At 29.9% G+C, this 18,069-nt stretch overlaps 1 protein-coding gene across 11 annotated transcripts in view; it reads left to right on the top strand.

Moving 5' to 3' along the window:
- Rim (Rab3 interacting molecule) overlaps window positions 1-18,069 on the top strand; it is a 244,107-nt gene that overhangs the window by 146,218 nt on the left and 79,820 nt on the right. For 3 of the 11 annotated variants that reach the window (XM_035091938.1, XM_035091931.1, XM_035091930.1), the window contains exon 16: window positions 13,565-13,721. The exons of the other annotated variants lie outside the window; for them this stretch is intronic. In XM_035091938.1, coding sequence (XP_034947829.1) covers window positions 13,565-13,721 — 157 coding nt within the window. The remainder of the gene's footprint in view (window positions 1-13,564; window positions 13,722-18,069) is intronic. 11 annotated transcript variants of the gene reach the window in all.

The following is an 18,069-nucleotide window of genomic DNA, read 5'->3' as shown; positions in this document are numbered from 1 at the left end:
ATAATCAGTAATGTTGTAAGTATTGTAAAGTCATTAGTAATTTTTTTTTTAATTAGATAAATTGTTATCTTGACATAATAATACATCATACTTTTTTTATTTTGATGTTAACATGACTATAGGAACATTTATCTTTCTAATTTCGTATGTGGTAGATTACATAGATATAATCGAATGATGTAATATCTACGTAACATAGTTGTAACAAATGTTATATCATGTTAATATATAATTGTTTAATATAACATTCACGTAACGTGGATACAACACATGTTATATTACATTCATATAACTATATAATATAACGTCCACACATCACAAAAATAACAAGTGTAATGTCATGCTAAAGTAATGCTAAAATTATAAAATGTGTAGCCCAAAATACCATCAAAGGTCAACTTAATTTTTGACTTGTTAGGATGAATTTGTGTAATAATAACATCATAAAAATTATATAACACCGATATAAAAATGTAATATTTTGGTTTCATTGCATAAAAGTAACTGTTATATTACTTTTTTAAACTTACTTTATTCAACAGTTATACTATATACACATAACTAACATCAACATAATATGTTATGTGTATGTTATAGAACAGCAAAGTTCAGTGTTTACTGAGTATTTCAACGCTTTATTATTATCAAGTTTCAGTGTAATATTTGATACATATATAAAATTTACTTACAGAGGGTGATTCAAAATTCTACGTATAGATTTTACATACGTAAATTAGATTAAATTTGAATCGTTACTTATTTTGCTGTTTTGCACTATTTGCAAAATTGGGGTTATTATTAGGTCACAAAATCGATCAGTCCGAAAAAAGAGTCTCTTAACCAATTGAATCCACGCAATTCTGTATGCAATTAAACATGTATAATAAATTTATTTGTTAAAAAATCTACTGTATGACATATCTGAAAATACTGTTTTGAGTATAATACTATTTATCGGAGTAACTTGAATACAATAAAATAATGACTGGTCGAGTAAGTTTCCGGTATTTACATAATCAGTGGCAATATGTGGCAATTATTTATGTATGTAATGATGATAATAGCAAGCTAGTTGTAGGCCTAGATGATTGTAATTTTCGGGATGCAGTGATATTTTTTGTCGTTGAATTCGATGACGATATTGTCTCACCTGTAATTGTTTGTGGGTTTTACCACAATGATTGTGGATAAAAATAAGTATCAACGTTCATGTGATCATATTTTATTCTTAAATGTTAATCTAGATAACTCAAAGTAATTTCTTAGTTTCTTTGTGCTTGTAGACTTTTGGATGCATCTTCGATTTTTCTTCTTTCTCGATTTCATTCTCTTTTGGACTCCCTTGTTCTCACTACTACACGCAGAGAAATATATAGTGAAAATTACCCTGAATTTTATAGTAATTTGGTGATACTGTAGGGTGAGGGTAAAAATTACTATACACATAGTAAAAATAACTGTGCACATTGTTAACATTACTAAACTGCATAGTTATTTTTACTCTAATTTCACCTTAAAAATTACTATGCAGTTTAGTAATTTTAACTTGTATTAAGTGTAATAAGAGCATTATAGGCGGAGAGCCAGTGACACTAAAAGTGCACCTAAAAAACTCAATTATTTTCTTTACGCAATTTTTTGAAATTATTTTAAATATAACCAGTATTTACTTCGGAATTATCCTTCAATACTTTTCCGATCAATCTATCACTATATAATGTAATTATGCACATTGCGCGGACGAAGTCCCGGGAATCAGCTAGTTAATAGATAATATTAAACTAGTAGTAGCGTATAACGAATTAAAAAATCTAAAACATTATTTCCTTGCTACTTTCATAACGGTTCTTGCATTTCCTTACTTCTTATCGCGAATAAAAATCTACTCTTTTAATATTTTTTTGAATGGTAATTAGATAGACAGAAAAAAATTTAAGTGACTTTCTAAAAATAAAGACTATTGAAATATTTGTTTCAACATTACTTGTATGAAAACAAATTGGTCGTTTTAAACAGAACACAAAGATCTTCAGGAAAATTTGAATATTGATATTTCAGGAAAGATGTTGAAAAAAACATTGAACAAGAAAGTCACGAATGTCAAGAAATTTAGATGGCTAAAACATAAAAACAACAATCCTGAGCAGAAATACAAGAAATGACTATAAATAATTCGTCAGAAATTGGATGGTGATTATTTATGATAGGCGGTGACACTAAAAGTGCACTTATACGAACTATAAAATTTTGCATAGGAATTAATAGTATTTGATCATAGGTATAATATAGGCCTAGTTTGCCAGAGTTTATCTTGGCAGAAATATTTTTTATAAATTTTTTTGTATGTATTTCTTTGCTATTTATAAGTGATTCGGGAACATTCATAGTTGAGAATGGGGGCAAAAGTATTTGAATTACGTCTATAGGATTTACTCGCATTATTCAAATGTGAGAGTAAAAAATAACGTAAAGAATAACCGTCAATTAACATAAAGATTATATCAAAACTGCAAAAAATTTGAAAAAAGTACAGATTCTGATAATCCCTTGTCAGAAATAATATGATCGGTACAAACAGTTGTTATGGCATAATACGTTCATTTCATTTGGAATTTAGAAAGTTCTCTAATGTTAGAGGAGTCTAATAGCAAAAGAAATTTAAATATAAAATTAATAGAATACAAAAATGAGGGTATTTCAAATTTGTGAAACTTATAGAAATCATATTCAATCTATTGTGTTACTTATTAACTTCCCAGTGGGAAGTTATACACCGAAAAAATTGTTCGTGAAAAATTATCTTTAAAATTAGGTTAACTGTGTGATATCTTCAAAATCTGAGAAATTTTACAAACTACGCGGATGACTTATTACAAAACCATCAAAGTAAATTTTACCAAGCACGATTGATAACATTTCCTCAACAAAAAAAATCTTTAGTCTTACAAATAAATAAAAAAGATGTTCTTTCACTTATTATGAAAAAAATGGACAGTACCAAGTCAAATAAATTCCAGGCTCAGGATTAAAATTTTCCGACGACATATACCTACTATTCGGATATCTATAAATGAACACGTGAGCGTAGTCTTGTTCATACTTGGATAAATTGAAAGGTCCGTACATGTTCAATTTTAGTATTTTCTTAAATTTCTTCGATAAACGTTCAAATTGATCAGTATGTGTAAAAAACGTAGAAGCGTTTTGAATTGTGATGTTTCTTCACTACATTTGTGATAATAATACAAGTGACATTGTTTTTGATGGCGAATAATTTTCTAACATGCATAAGATGAGCAAAAAAAATTTTTTTACAGTGAAAAATTCCACCGAAAATAACAATGAAAAATATTTAAAAAATTTGTTAACATTTAAACAGAAATATTGAGATAAAATTCACCATAAATTTCTCAGTAAAATTTACTCAAAAACCGACGATAAAGTACCTGAGTAGAAAACAATTCAGGATACGGATCCGGGTCTGATCCGGCATCTCAATTACCCTATTATGGTTCAAATAGGTAAATCTTATTATAATTCAATTAAAAATGTAACGCTTTAAGTATTTTCGTCCAAATCGAGCTAACTATGACAGCCCTGACCAGGACATCCTTGCCAGGCCTTTATTATAATTTTTTTTATTAAAAAAAAAAAAAAAGCACTTTAACATTTTCTTTTTTATAATGTATCTTTATAAGAAATATTATCTATTAATTATACTTAATGAAATTTTCACAGAAAATTGAATAATTGAAAATTGTACTTAAAGAATTCGAACCTACGACCTTTACTTTACGCAACTTAAACCGGTGTCTTTGGCCGCTCGGCTTTCGACTTATCAAATAAGTAATGACAATTACATATATTTCAATAGATACACATGTTTTTTTTTTTTTAAAAAATACTACTACCAATAATATTTTTACATGAATACTCAGTAATAAATTGTTCAATTAATTAAAATATTTTGATGAATTTTGATGAATTTTTTTTCGGAATATCTGATCCGGATCTGATCAGACTCCAAAATACCTGAATTAATTTCTAGTCGGGTATTCAGCAGTACTTAAATAATCATTATAAATTTGGTAAAGTATTGGATCAGGTGTAATAACATCACTTGCAGTGAAAATTGCAGTCACTTGCAGTCGAAGATTTTTAAACCATAACAGAACTATTTTTAAGAATGAGGTTAACAAACAATCCATATTGATCATAAACCTTAAACATTTTTCAAATGTATAATAAACATATAGTATATTATGTATTATCATATACTCTTAAGTTTTCGGAAAAGTGTGATAAAAAAATTTTTCGGTAGTTATTAACAAAGATTTCTCTGCTCACTACTTCACCCTTTTCAATCGAGCACTCTATAATTTGTCCTCTTTTGTTGAATGTGATACTGTTATGTCCGACTAGATTAATTTATTTTATTTCTTCCAAATAAAATAAAGGTGTTTTCACGATATAAAATATATCGGTGTAAAGGGGAACGGGTAGCGTAGGAAGGATTAGAGGCATCGGACAGGGACAGGTAGTTTTTCTAAGAGGGAGAGAAAATAAAAGACTTCTTTCCCTTTCTGAAGAGTAGATTTAATTTTAAGGGGACGTTAGAAGAGCCTGCGCTCTTCTCTTCTCTTGCAATTGACAATTCCCGATTAGAGTATAAGGTTGATCAGATATAAAGAATTTACCATTCTCCTTATCGATATTTCGAGAGTCAAGTTCGAGACGGTTGCCGGCTCGTTGAGTGGTGAGCTTCGACATCGGGAGTACCAAACGACCTTCAGGAGGAAGTCCAGGGGGTTGGAAAGGTTCCAAGAACTCCAGAACTCACACAACACTTTTTAGTTTGTTCAAATTTATTATACTTAGATCACTAAGGATTACAATATTGCTTAGCACTAATGGTTACGAGATAGATAAATGTATACAGTTAACGATAAAAAAATTGTCAATATGTATATGAATAGGTACAATTGGTAATGTTGGTAAAATTTACTGTGTCTCTGGAGAGAGTTTTCAGTAGACTAGGGTCAGAATGTTTTTATACTTCAAAGCGACGCTAGATACACGGGCTGTCTTGACGAGTCTGTGGTCTTTGACAAAAAGCCTCGATAAGAGCTGTTTCGTCTACGAAGTGGCCGCGTGTGAACAGAGTCGCCGGAAGTAACCCTGCACTGGTATGACTGTTATCAGCGGACATAAACACCGACCCAACAAAGTCTTACTTTGTAAGTATTAAGTCGTTGTTTATGTGTGCGTGATTTATGGTGGACTGGAAAGTTCCCCAAGCTGATTAAGCTGGGAAACTCCCAGCCCGCGAAACAAAACGAAGAGAGATGCACCGTATGCAGTTTCGAGCTCCGCCATAAAACGAAAAGAAAAAGAGAAAATGTTTCTCATGCCGAAACCCAAAGCCCACTTCCGTCAAAAGGCTTGGGAAAAAGCTGACCATTATCGAAAAATAGTGGTCAGCAGTCTAAATTTGCGCGGAAAAGAATAAAAATAAAGAAAAAGAAAAAAAAAAAAGAACTAATGAATATTCGTTGAACGAATACTTAGTCGGACACAACAATGCTTATCACTTTTTTCTCGTATAAAGCTCCCTACGGTGTCCTCTCTCTTGCCTTGCGTATTGTTTCCACTTTTTTTAATATTAAGTTTGAAACATTGCTTTCTGTCGTGAGCTCAAAACTTTTTTTATTTATGAATGAAACCAATTTTATAAGTTGCTTACTAATTTTATGTAACGCTATCAAAACCGATCCATGAGGCAGGACAGCTTTTTCGATAACTTAGTGAGGTGAAATGGATCCTCCGAAGCTATTAATACGAAAGTTTACATTAATTCGAAAATATGCTTATCACTCAAATTACATTATTGTATGTATAAGTTGTTTTAAAATTCAAAAAGCCGTCTTGCCCCATGTTCCCCTATTTTGTAGTTATTTGAATATAAATTTGGCACTGAATGTTACAGCTATCCAAAGATATCTGTTTTGTCTGAATTTATATACTACTTAAATAACGTGATTAGAAAAAAGACTGCGAAAATTAATCAGTCATTTCCGTCTGTAACTGTAACGAAAAATTTCTGTTACAGTTACTGATTAGATTCTGTAACTATAGCAAAAGAAAAAAATGAGGGTCGTGTCGTCTGCTGATTCACTGTCCAGCTCGAGGTTTTTCACCTGAAAGAAAGAAAAAGAAGGAATATGTGTCAAATACGTAAGTTATACTTACTGTTGACAGCTAGTTGTAATATGAATTTCGATGCCAAACGAGATAAAGAGAGACATCAATTTAGAGGCTCAAAAGAGTAAATGAAAATGAAGAATAGATGTTGAATTAAAGAGAACAAATTAATACCTTCAATTTTACTTTTATTCAACTGTAAAACACTGTTTGGTAACGCATTTTTGTGATCATAATTTACTGAAGTCAATCGGATTCATAAAATAATATTTGTATTTTTTGTTAAGAAGAAAATCCCAGAAAGTAAATGATAAGATAGTAGCTATAACTATTATCGGTTATAAACCGATATACACTAAGTCTTGACGCGAGCTCGATTGCGATTCAATATCGAGGACATTTCAAGGACTATCATTTATAATGCGATGAGTTAACGTAAGCGAGCAATCAACCTACGTTTTACTGTTTGCCTCAGTTGATTAAGCCATCCTGGAACGTTCCGGGGTTATACAGAAATCGGTTTCCGGAATTAGCTTATTCGCAAATGAACTCACGAGAATCGGTTCATTTTATTTACATAGATTAGAGTTAGAACTAAATAAATTTAATCATGATTAACGATAACTAATTACTAAATTCAACGCCTAATATGGTAGAGTTATTCTCGCAATATTCATTATATTTCGTGCTTTTATTTCTTGTCGCGTTAGTAGGAACCATTTGTTCGATCTATATAAATGTGAAATAAAGACTCGATAAAAAATGAAAACTCGGGGTACTGGTTTGGTGAGGAGGAATGGAAATTGACTCACCCAGAAATTAAAATATATTACTCTACTTTATTGATGTCACAAAAAAATTACTCATAATTAAGACTAGAATAGTCAATACTGCTAATTTATTGTTCACTCATAGAAAATCGTCTCTCTCTAACTTAATAAGACTATGCGCGTGCTCTCATACAAGATAGTCATCTCACACACTATATTTTTAATAGTTAAGAAATAATGAGATAATGAATAGAAAATACAACTCAGATAATTCAACTCGTGTTTTCTCAACAAGAATTTCGACTCACTTTGTGGTCATCGAAGTGGACTTAGACTCCCAAAATTCTCATTGGTTGTTAACTCATATCTCATAGGTGAGAAAATTCCCAAAATTGGCACATTATCGTTAAGAATTTGCTGTGCGAGTCACTAGCTAGTGACTCAATTTCTGATTAGAGGAAAGGGTTTTGCAGGAAGAAAGAAGGGCTTGTAGAAATTTTCTACATCACTTACTCAAGAATTTTGAGTAGTGCTGTATTCTGACCAAAGTGGACTCGGGGTCTTTTAGGAATTGTAAACATGCAGGAAAACGAGCAGTCTCTTGACTGAACAATAAATAAAATTAGAGTATCTGGCTGTGCTTTTGAACGAACTGTCTGAAACTAAGCTCAAAAAATATTCTTATGGAGTTAAAACGTAAATGACTATTTATAGAATGTTAATCTGTCTTATTTCAATAAAACTTTGTAAACATGAAATAAAAGTGACAGAAGTTACATAGGCTACGTTTTGTTTGTGTAAATTTCCTGTAACAAATTTGATTGTTATGAACAATAAAAAACGAGATTTGTGCACTATGTGCAAGTTTTTTCTTTTGATAAAAAAAAGTTACTGAAAACTTAAGGATGGATACCCAATATTAAATTTGAAGTATGTTGAAGAATAAAATCCACTTTTTCAATTACATGAAAAAATATAATATTCTACTACAGGTTAAACAAAAATTAACGAAATTAAAATCGTCATTTAACTTCGGGTTATTTTCACCGGAAATAGTTAAATTCAAGAGAAAATTGAAAAATATGATACGTACAATGGAACTCAGGGGAAAAAAATTTTTTTAGAAAATCACGTACTGAATTTCAATTTTTGTATGCAAGAAAAATTGGTCATTACTGTGCTTTTTGTAGAAATATTTGAGTTCAATTTTGAGAAAGTCAATTGTGAGAAATTCACTGGCAAGCTGATCGCCGATCGCCATTACTTTCCATGAAACATGGGGCAACATCGTACTGTTGCGTAGTCTGTTTGTTAAAAGCAGCGGCAAGATTTTTTTCATTGAAATAGTAAAAATTCATATTATTTTCTAAACGTGAATAAATAATAGAACAGAATTGATAAAAAAAAATTCATTTAAATTTTTGATTATAAGAAGAATACTTTTTCAGGAGAACAGTAATAATGGCTGATTTTTAAAAAGATTTATGTGATAAATTAATTAAAAACCAATTTTCTCCTATATAAATAGATGGTCCATTCATAATTATGCATGTGCAATAGATAATAATTTTAATAGAATTGTTATATATCTGAGGTTTATGACAAATTTGAGTGAATACACCCAATTAATATTTGTTTTGAATGATCTTAATTTTTTTGTATCTCAATGTAATACCAATTTTGTTTTTAACATATTAGTCTTTACATAACAAGTAGTTTATATTAATTCTAAGTTATACAAAAACATCTATGCAAATAAGTTATTTATTTTTGAGTGACATTTCAAAATTTCTTATTTTGAACTTTAAATTTTCAACTTGAATGAAAAACAGCTGATCTTAGCTGATCATTTAATATAACTAAAAAATATGAGATGACAATATTATGTATTATTTTGTTATGTCTCAACAGCAGAACAGTTTCTTTTTTGAGTCAAGACCCAATCGTCCTCGACTCATCATGGGTGCGGGGACCTCGCAGAATGTACTTTAGATGGAGAATTAAAGAAATAAGAAAGGTTCTTAGTGTTTTACATAGTGCATTTATTTTTCTTAACGAAAGATAGAGTTTTATTTTTATGGCAGTCAATTCTTTATTCAAGTTTTTATCTTTTTTTTACTCACTAGTGGAATGCTGCAGTTGCTTGGTTTGGTTGACGCATTGATTGGAAATTCTCGGCTGTAAGCGCGGGTGAGATGGCTGTATGACTTTTTATGGCTGCTTTTGTTAAAAGGTTGTCGTTGTCTCGTTGAAAATCTTGGTCGAAGCCTCCTTGTCTTTCTTCTACTTACACGCGCGATTTTTCTTTAAAATAATTTTTGTTAAATAATTAAGAAAAATGAATTTAAATATGTTATTAATATAAGAGAGAATCCACTTAAGATATATTTGATCTTTAATGACTCGATTGCAAGTTCAAGAATTAATAAAAAGTTTAATAATTTGAATCAAGAAAAAAAATTCTGAGTTTAATCAAGCTGAGTTCAGATTTGCACCGTGCCCAGTAAAATTTCAAAAGAGAGTATCCTCAGTGTTCAAGTCCACGCTTTGTAAGGTGCTTTTCGCGCATCTCTTGAAAGCTTATAGATTAGCGTTCTCCAATCCAAAATTTAAATTAATTCAATCGCCTAGGCCTAGCCCAAATTTTCTCTAATCATTTACGCATTTCTACCCTTCTCTTTTTTCTAGTTTACGGTGCATCTTTTGGCTCTAGGACTTTTCCACATAGAATTTACGTGTGCTTACATAGCATGCGCCTCGAAGCTCTATGTCCCCCACATAGTGCCTACTTGAGCTGGCATTGCGTACGCCCTTCTCCCTTGTGTCACTAGTTTTTTTATCATTGATTTGTGTAAGTTTCTAATACGTGCTTACCTTCTTCCTTCTTTGTATTCTTAATACTTCTATTTTTTTTGCTTTAACTGTTTTCTAATTACAGTGATTATTAATATCAAAAAAAATATAAGTCTAGTTTATAACAATTTAAGTGATATTTTTTGAAGAGAATAGTTTGATGTAATACGTCAGAACAAACCTTAAGAATTCGATATAAAAACTCATTAAAATTCTTCTGAATGATATTCATTAGAGTTCCAAAATAGCAACAAATATCACCAAAACATTGCAATTATTTACGATGAATAAATGTCTTAGTACTTTTAACATAAACACTAGATAACCTAAACTATAAGCAGGTTCATTTGGATTGACATGCATGTCTGGAACATCAGCAAGATAGCCAAGTGCTACTATTTTCATGATTATTATACTGAAAAAAATTCAGTGTTTAATTAGTTTTATTCAGTAAATAAGGTATTTTTTAGTAATCTTACGAACTTACTTGATGTTAAAGAGGTATTCAATCGTATATTAGAATAAGTGACAAAATCTTATATATCATCATTATCATCACAATCACCGTATTCATATTCACCTTCATCTATCGTGTGAAATTCATATAGTTTACTAGCTTCGTAGATGTCTTCTCTGTCTATGCTTTGTAATCCATAGGATGTGTTAGCGTCATCTCAACTGTCTTTTAAACTCTCTTCATCTTTACTGCTCAAACGACACTCGTTATTGATTACACTATTGACATTAGATGAACTAGCGTTTAAGCGATGGAGTTCGTACGTGATACTTTGAATGACTTTTCAATTTTTCGTCATTCTCGGTTTGCCATCGATGCTTTCACTCAGAAAAAATTTTATTTCATCATCTCTATAGTCATTATATATTTTTTATAATATTTCGAAATTTATTTTTTCAGAGGCAATTCGACCTTTCATAAAATTGAAAATTTTCAGAACTTCCAAAAATTTTTTTGTTGATTATACTTCAATAATAATTCATAAATGGCTTCAGGATCATTTCTATTGTGTTCAAGAATACATGTCAGACGTCTTGAAAAATATTTGAATATTTGAAGCATGTCCTAAAAAAATGATTGTAGGGATTGGTAGTATTCAATGAGAGATGAGAGAAAATTATGTACATCAGTACCTGACAAACTATTCCTACTGAATCCAGATCCGCATTTCTGCCAGCCAGCATCAAAAGATGTAACCAAATCTATTGTTTGATTATCATCGGTACTAGATCTGGAAGTTGGTTGATGAGCCTAGATAGAAAGAGACAAACTTAGCATGATTTATATTGAACCAAGTGTATAATAAATATCTATATTTTGTTATAATAATATAAAATTTATTAAATTATTTTATACTTTTCAAAAAGAGTACTCCACAACAATTGTTGATTTACAGAATTTTCCTATGACAGAATTGTTTGGTCGACAAGTGTTTACTTTATACTGAATTTGATTCCTTTCACACATTACTTGCAAACTACTGGCTAAACAAGGATGCACTTCTATCTTTGTAAATCGAAGAGACAGTTCAAAATTACATTTTTTACACCATAGTTCTTCTGCCAATATGTCTAACTCCAAAGCCCTTCGGCCATTAAATCCAAAAGTGATGTTATTTGATGTATCCCTTAAACATTTTTGTTTTGCATTGCTGTTCACTACATTGATCAACCACTGCTTCCTTTTCTTCAAAGTAAATCTCCCGCGTTTGTCCTTGTAACAAACACGAGGTTTCTCATTATTATTCATGTTTATATGTAATGGAAAGCCAACTAATTTACAACTAAGAACTAATAAAGTGATTACTCTCAGTAATTCACTATGTGCTAATTATTATGACTATAGGAATATGAAGGAAAGTTTAAATAATAACCTTTTGAACCTAGATTAATATATACACTTAATCTTTATTATAATATACATTAATTTTGACTGTAATTGTTATAAACTTTTAATATTTTGGGTGTAGCTCTAAATAACATTGACAGCTCTGGTTCAATTTGGAGTAACCGGCAAATTCTGAAGTCATGGAAGGTTAGGCACTAGCAACGCGCGCTGTTGCCAGATTTTCCTTGCATATGAATATAAATCCATTATTGGCTGCTGTGTGATACATAAAACGGAGTCAAATTGCATGCTTATTTTATTATTGATGATTAATTAAAAATACTACATACTAAAAAACACATTAGTATGTATGATTCCCTATAGAAGTTAATTAAAAATTCATTAGATGTACTGCGGAATTTCACATGGTATCCATCCTTAACATAAAAAAAATGCACTCCTTCTATTTAAAACAATTCAAAACAGGATCTATGCTATGTATTTGTTTTTTTTTTAATAGAATTTTTTTTTGTAACTGAAGAAAAAATTAATAACCACCTAACATAAATATAAACGAACTAGTATATCAGCTAGTATACTATAGATATTTTATCACAATTGTTATAAGTTGGAGGAGTTAACAATAATTTCAATGATTTCTATAATGACTAATTCAAAATAGTAATTATTATAAGTTGTTATTTGATTAAGAAATCTTTTTTTTTGTCTTCTGCAGGTTTATAATGTATTTTCAAGAGCTTTTACTTAATTTGTAAGATCTACAGAGTAAAATCTGCAACAGCAAAAGATTTTCGGTTTGTTCATGTTACTGAGACTGTTTTTTCGTGCATTTTTCAATTTATTTGGAATCACGTCAATTCGCACAAAAAGAATAATTTTTTTACGAAATTGGAATAATTACCACAAAAATTTACTATCCTAGCACAGTAATTTTTATCATAATTACTTTCAGCACAGAAATTTGCAACTAAGTCTTTATAGATTAAATCTATAAAATAATTCAATAAATAATAAAATCAGAGTGCATTTTATCGAAAGTACATTGTCTTTATATCAATATTTTAACTATGTTCCAACATAAATTTTTTTTTATTATAAACACTATAATTTGTCTTTCGTTAATCGTTTAGTAAGGGTGCAAATAAAAATAGGGGTAGTAGAAAATCTAATCTCCCATTTTGAACTAAGGTTTATTTTATGTAAAATTCCAATTACGAGGATTCCAATAAATAGTTCGCAGGCAAAAAAAATGTACGCGTCATTGAGTTTTTTTGTTATAAACAATTTGTCGATTTTATACCAAGGAATTGATCGACAAATTTTGAATAAACATCTTTCATTGACAATGAACAATTTGAGAAAAGAAAAATGATAGGTTTTTTCGATACTATGCTAAGCAATCGTTTTGAGATTAATTGGCAAGAATTGATGGTCTAGTGGAAAAAATGTTTATAAAAACAAACTCAATGACGCGTAAAATTTTTTTGCCTGCGAATAGTTCTTTTGGAATCTCTGTGAAATTTTACATAAACCGAATAAACTTTAGTTAAAAATAGAAGGTTAGATTTGCTAAGTAAATTGTACCCTTACTCATCTATGAACACAAAATTTGCTATTAATAAAATAGTCATCATTTACTGCTTTCTTACCATTATTGGAAAGTTGTTGAAAACAATAGATGATCAACATTTTTCAATACTACAAATCATTCATGCAATGATTAATATGCTATTGGTAGATTCTTATTATCTCCCTTTGGCTCATGTGTTTTAAATTTCAAATACAACGGAACTAAAATTTATTCGTCTTTAAATTGGGTATGAAAAAAATTCTGAAATCAATCTGTTCGTTGATGGCATAAATGTCCATGATAAAGGTCGAAAGCGAAGATTGGGCTTTGGAAAACGAGGAAAATCATCATTTACCGTTCATAGAAGTGAAGAAGTATTACCAGAAGATACTACTTGTAGTAGAAGTGGGAGACAACCAAGTTCTGCAAGTAGTGATGGTGAAGGAAGTGGAGATGGAGACAGGTCCGATTTTTATGTTTAAATATTATCCGTGAAAAATTACAATAACTTTTTTCCTATTTTGTAGTTTAGTCAATCCTTAATACCTTCGACGAATAAGCAAAGAGGAAAATTATGCAACTAATGAACAAAAAATTTTTTTAGAATTATTTATATCACTTAGATATTCAAGATTTCACTGAATTACTCAAACAAATGTTCAACATGTATAACAGAATGTTGGAAACCACTTTTGATTCATTTAAAATGCAACAATTCTTCATAATTTTGTTTTATGTTAAATTATGTTGTAATCAATATCAGAATGAAATTGATTCTATGCAAATTTGTTATTGATTGATAGTGATACCAATTTTTATTAGAACATGAAATTAACAACATTGGTATAGTTTATTTGTAAATAATTGTATTTCTTTAGTTACGTAAAATTTACTTTGGATAAGAATAGTCTATTTGTATTCCCAATTTAAACTTTTTAAAAAGTATGATAACTGATCATTCATCTACTCATCGATTAGTTGTTAATGAATTCGTAGTTGGTACATTAGATTTTAGCTATTGTATAAGCTTGTACAAACGAATGTTTAGTGTGCTTTTTTGTATCCTTTAGATATTTGATATCACGAAAAATATGCAATATAGAGAATTCAAAACTATTTTTGAACACTGCAGACGGTAGGTGAAATATAAATACTGGAAATAGGCTTATTTTCTTTGGAATTCATCGATATGCAGAGCAAGGTGAGATTGTCATGCAAGATATTATAGAAACATTTTAAATAGAAATATACATAGTGTATCTTAATAATTACTCACTTAAGTACGAAAACACTTTTTAATATAAGATCGATCGAAATTTTTTTCTCTTCAATTAATCCGATATTTGTTATTTAATTATTTTTAATGTATTAAATCTTTAAAAATAACTGTTGATTTTAATTTATGGTGAATCAGAAAGAAATATTTAATTCAAACTCACGTGAACTTTCAATGATGCATTAGGAAACAATATATAAATATATCATTACACGGGCCATATCGATATCACTATACAACAGTGAAGAGTAACAACTGAAGAAATCAATATTCTGTTGAAAAAGAACATTTATCAATTGAGAAAGGAAAATTAGAATGGCGAAAAAAAACATCCAGTCAGTTCTAGTCGACAACAAACTAGGCCAACAACTAAATTCCCGATTTTCTATCGTAAACATTAACGTATATATTTTATGTGTAGAAGACTGAAGCAAATGAAACCACAAAGAATGTAAAGCAATACAGAAATTTAAAATTCACCTCAGAATCAAAGTAAATTGGACTGGAATTCGAGATGAATTGAATTTGTTTAACAACCATGAGTTTTTTTTGCCATAGATCGTGGATGAATATTCTTTTAAATCAATATATTCACAAATAAGAAATTCGTGTTAAAATTAACACATTTCACATGTCCAAAACGGTTTACTCAATTTTTTGTGTCATTTTAACACAAAATGGATGCGTTAAATCTTTACACAAAATTTGTATCAATGATTTGACACACAAGAGGACCTAACTGACATTAATTTTGTGTTAATTTAACACAATTAGCTATAACTTTTATAGTAAATATATCAACATAACTATTAGTTAGTGTGCATTTTTACACAATGATGTGTAAAATCAACTGATTTCGAATGAAAAAGTTTATTCAATAAATGTGTTTGCATAATTTATTGTAATGTTCAGGAAATATTATAATCTTTCAATTCTCTATAGTGAAAATCGTGGTGGTTTATGTAGAATTTACAAAAAACTAATTAATTAAAATAATTTAAAGAATTAAAAAGTAATTTTCTAAGATTTTATGTATGTTGAACACCAATTTTACGTATACACAATTTAAAGATTGCGAAAAACGCTAGTTGTGACGCCTAGTAAGGAATATTCTATTAAGAAGATTCGAACCGACGACCACTTATTAAATTACGCACGCAACGAAATCGACGCATTCGCTTTTTTACGTGATAATTTGAATCATAAAAATTTCATTTTGAAGAGCTATGTCCAAACATAGTTCTAATTTTCCAAATCAGCTCTTTTTCTTCGATTTTAAAGATTATAGGTTATAGGAAATAAATTTGTAATTGTTTTAATTAGAATGTCGTTACACACTTCAATCTACTGTGAAAAAGAGACAGACAGTAGATTATAAGAAATATGCTAAAAGAAATTTTGAATCATCAAGAAACAGTTTTTAGGATTGCATCAGAAATTTTAGATTCTTCAGGAGCCATTTGATCTCCCCACCTAGAACAATGAAATAAGTGTCACAACCGTAAAAATGGATGATTTCTCGTCCATTTAAAAGAAAGAAATCTATTTTACCATCAGTAACAATAAAAGTTAACTATAAGACCCTATAGGGCCATAATTGTTATTCATGAAACAATAGATAAGAGACGAGATTTCATCATGTTAGCTTATCTATGATCTTACGAAATAATAGATGTGAAAATCTCTTGACGTCAAAAACGCCACGACTAAAGTTCCACGTCTACATACTAACACAATCAAGATTCATAAACATATACCCCATAATAACATGTGTAAGTGGGCCTCAATTGATATAAAAAGGGCCACTTTTTAGGAATAATCAGTCTAATTTCTGGCGTTAACTCTGACTTGTATTCTGATTGTCAGTCTTCTCCAGAGGCTCAGATTCACTATTAACCTATTTTTTAATTTCCTTCATATTTTTCAACACTCTGCAGGAGCTGTATAACTCTGCTTCGTAGAACTTACTTTAGGAGCTGTATAACTCTGCTTCAAAGTAAGGTTGAAAATATAATCCTTCTACTTCCTTCATATCTCTCAACATTCTACAGGAGCTGTATAACTCTGCTTCGTAGAACTTACTTTAGGAGCTGTATAACTCTGCTTCAAAGTAAGGTTGAAGATATAATCCACAATATTTTCCCTAAATAAAATAAGTGAATCCAGAGTAGGCTCAACCTAATTACTAGGGCCATACTTCGGTCTTGGACTTGTAGTTGGGATATAAAGTTTGAGTCAATCATACCTAGAGTCTTGATTGTGCTAACTAAATTAACCAAAGTGACACTTTCCCCATAAGGAATTTACTGGTAACTAACACTTTTATTATTATTGTTCTATTAATATAATATATCCTATCCTTGTTCTGGGAACTGTATAAAATAAACTTTATTAAAATCAATCCTTATTTTATTTAAAGAAAACCTTAAAAGAATATCTCTAAGTTTCTCGAGACTATAAGTGTATCCGAATCCGTGTTCGTTACCTGACGTAGAACACAAATAAATAAACAGAAATTATCTAGGGTACCTGGTACGTTGGTTAGTACTAAACCTCGATTACCAGTGTTGAGGAAAGATTCAGTGGCAGATTAGTATCTGACTGTCAATATTTCCTTAGCCACTCTTATAATTTTAAATAAATTAGGGATGTTCATTCGAACGTCACATAAGAAACAAAAAGAAAAGTAGTGAATATGTTTCGAAAATTTTAAAGCCTTCCTGAGTATAGTAATAAAAAGCACTGAAATTTAAAAGGCGAAAAACCTTAACACGCGACATATTCTGATATCAAAGAATATGAGTCTAATCAAGATGAGGTCTTACAAAAGAGTTGTAAATTTATGCCACCCAAGTACATTGTCGAAACAGTCCTGACAACCAAGCACTCTTCACATTTTCAAGTCCCTAAAATCTACTATGTGTATAATTATAGTCATATACATATATAAATCCATCTCATGTATTATTTGGTGACAGGAGACTGGTATCCTTCTCTCGATCTTCAAAATTCCCATGCGGCCTTCGGCCGCACGGTTAGAAAAAATGTATGCGTCAGTCCAAAACTAACAGCGTCAAAAGTGAAACTTTTTATGTAATTCAAAAACTGTCAATGAGTGTACAAAAAAATACATTGCAGCAAAGAAAAATTGACTGGAAATTATAATAAAAATGATTTATAATAAAAATCAAGAAAAATCTACAGACTATCCCGAATTAATTACTACGGAAGCTTTACTCGTACGTACTATTATTTACATATACATAAAACTATATACATATACGTACAAGTGAAACTTCCGTAGTAATTAATTCGGGATAGTCTGTAGATTTTTCTTGATTTTTATTATAAATCATTTTTATTATAATTTCCAGTCAATTTTTCTTTGCTGCAATGTATTTTTTTGTACACTCATTGACAGTTTTTGAATTACATAAAAAGTTTCACTTTTGACGCTGTTAGTTTTGGACTGACGCATACATTTTTTGTATCTTCATTGACAATAACTAAGAATAAAAACAATATTAAAAAATTT

This window comes from Chelonus insularis, unplaced genomic scaffold (assembly GCF_013357705.1).
Source record: "Chelonus insularis isolate UGA/USDA-ARS -01 unplaced genomic scaffold, ASM1335770v1 contig_8_pilon, whole genome shotgun sequence".
NCBI classification, from domain to species: Eukaryota; Metazoa; Arthropoda; class Insecta; order Hymenoptera; family Braconidae; genus Chelonus; species Chelonus insularis.
This window is presented reverse-complemented; position numbering and strand designations above follow the sequence as displayed.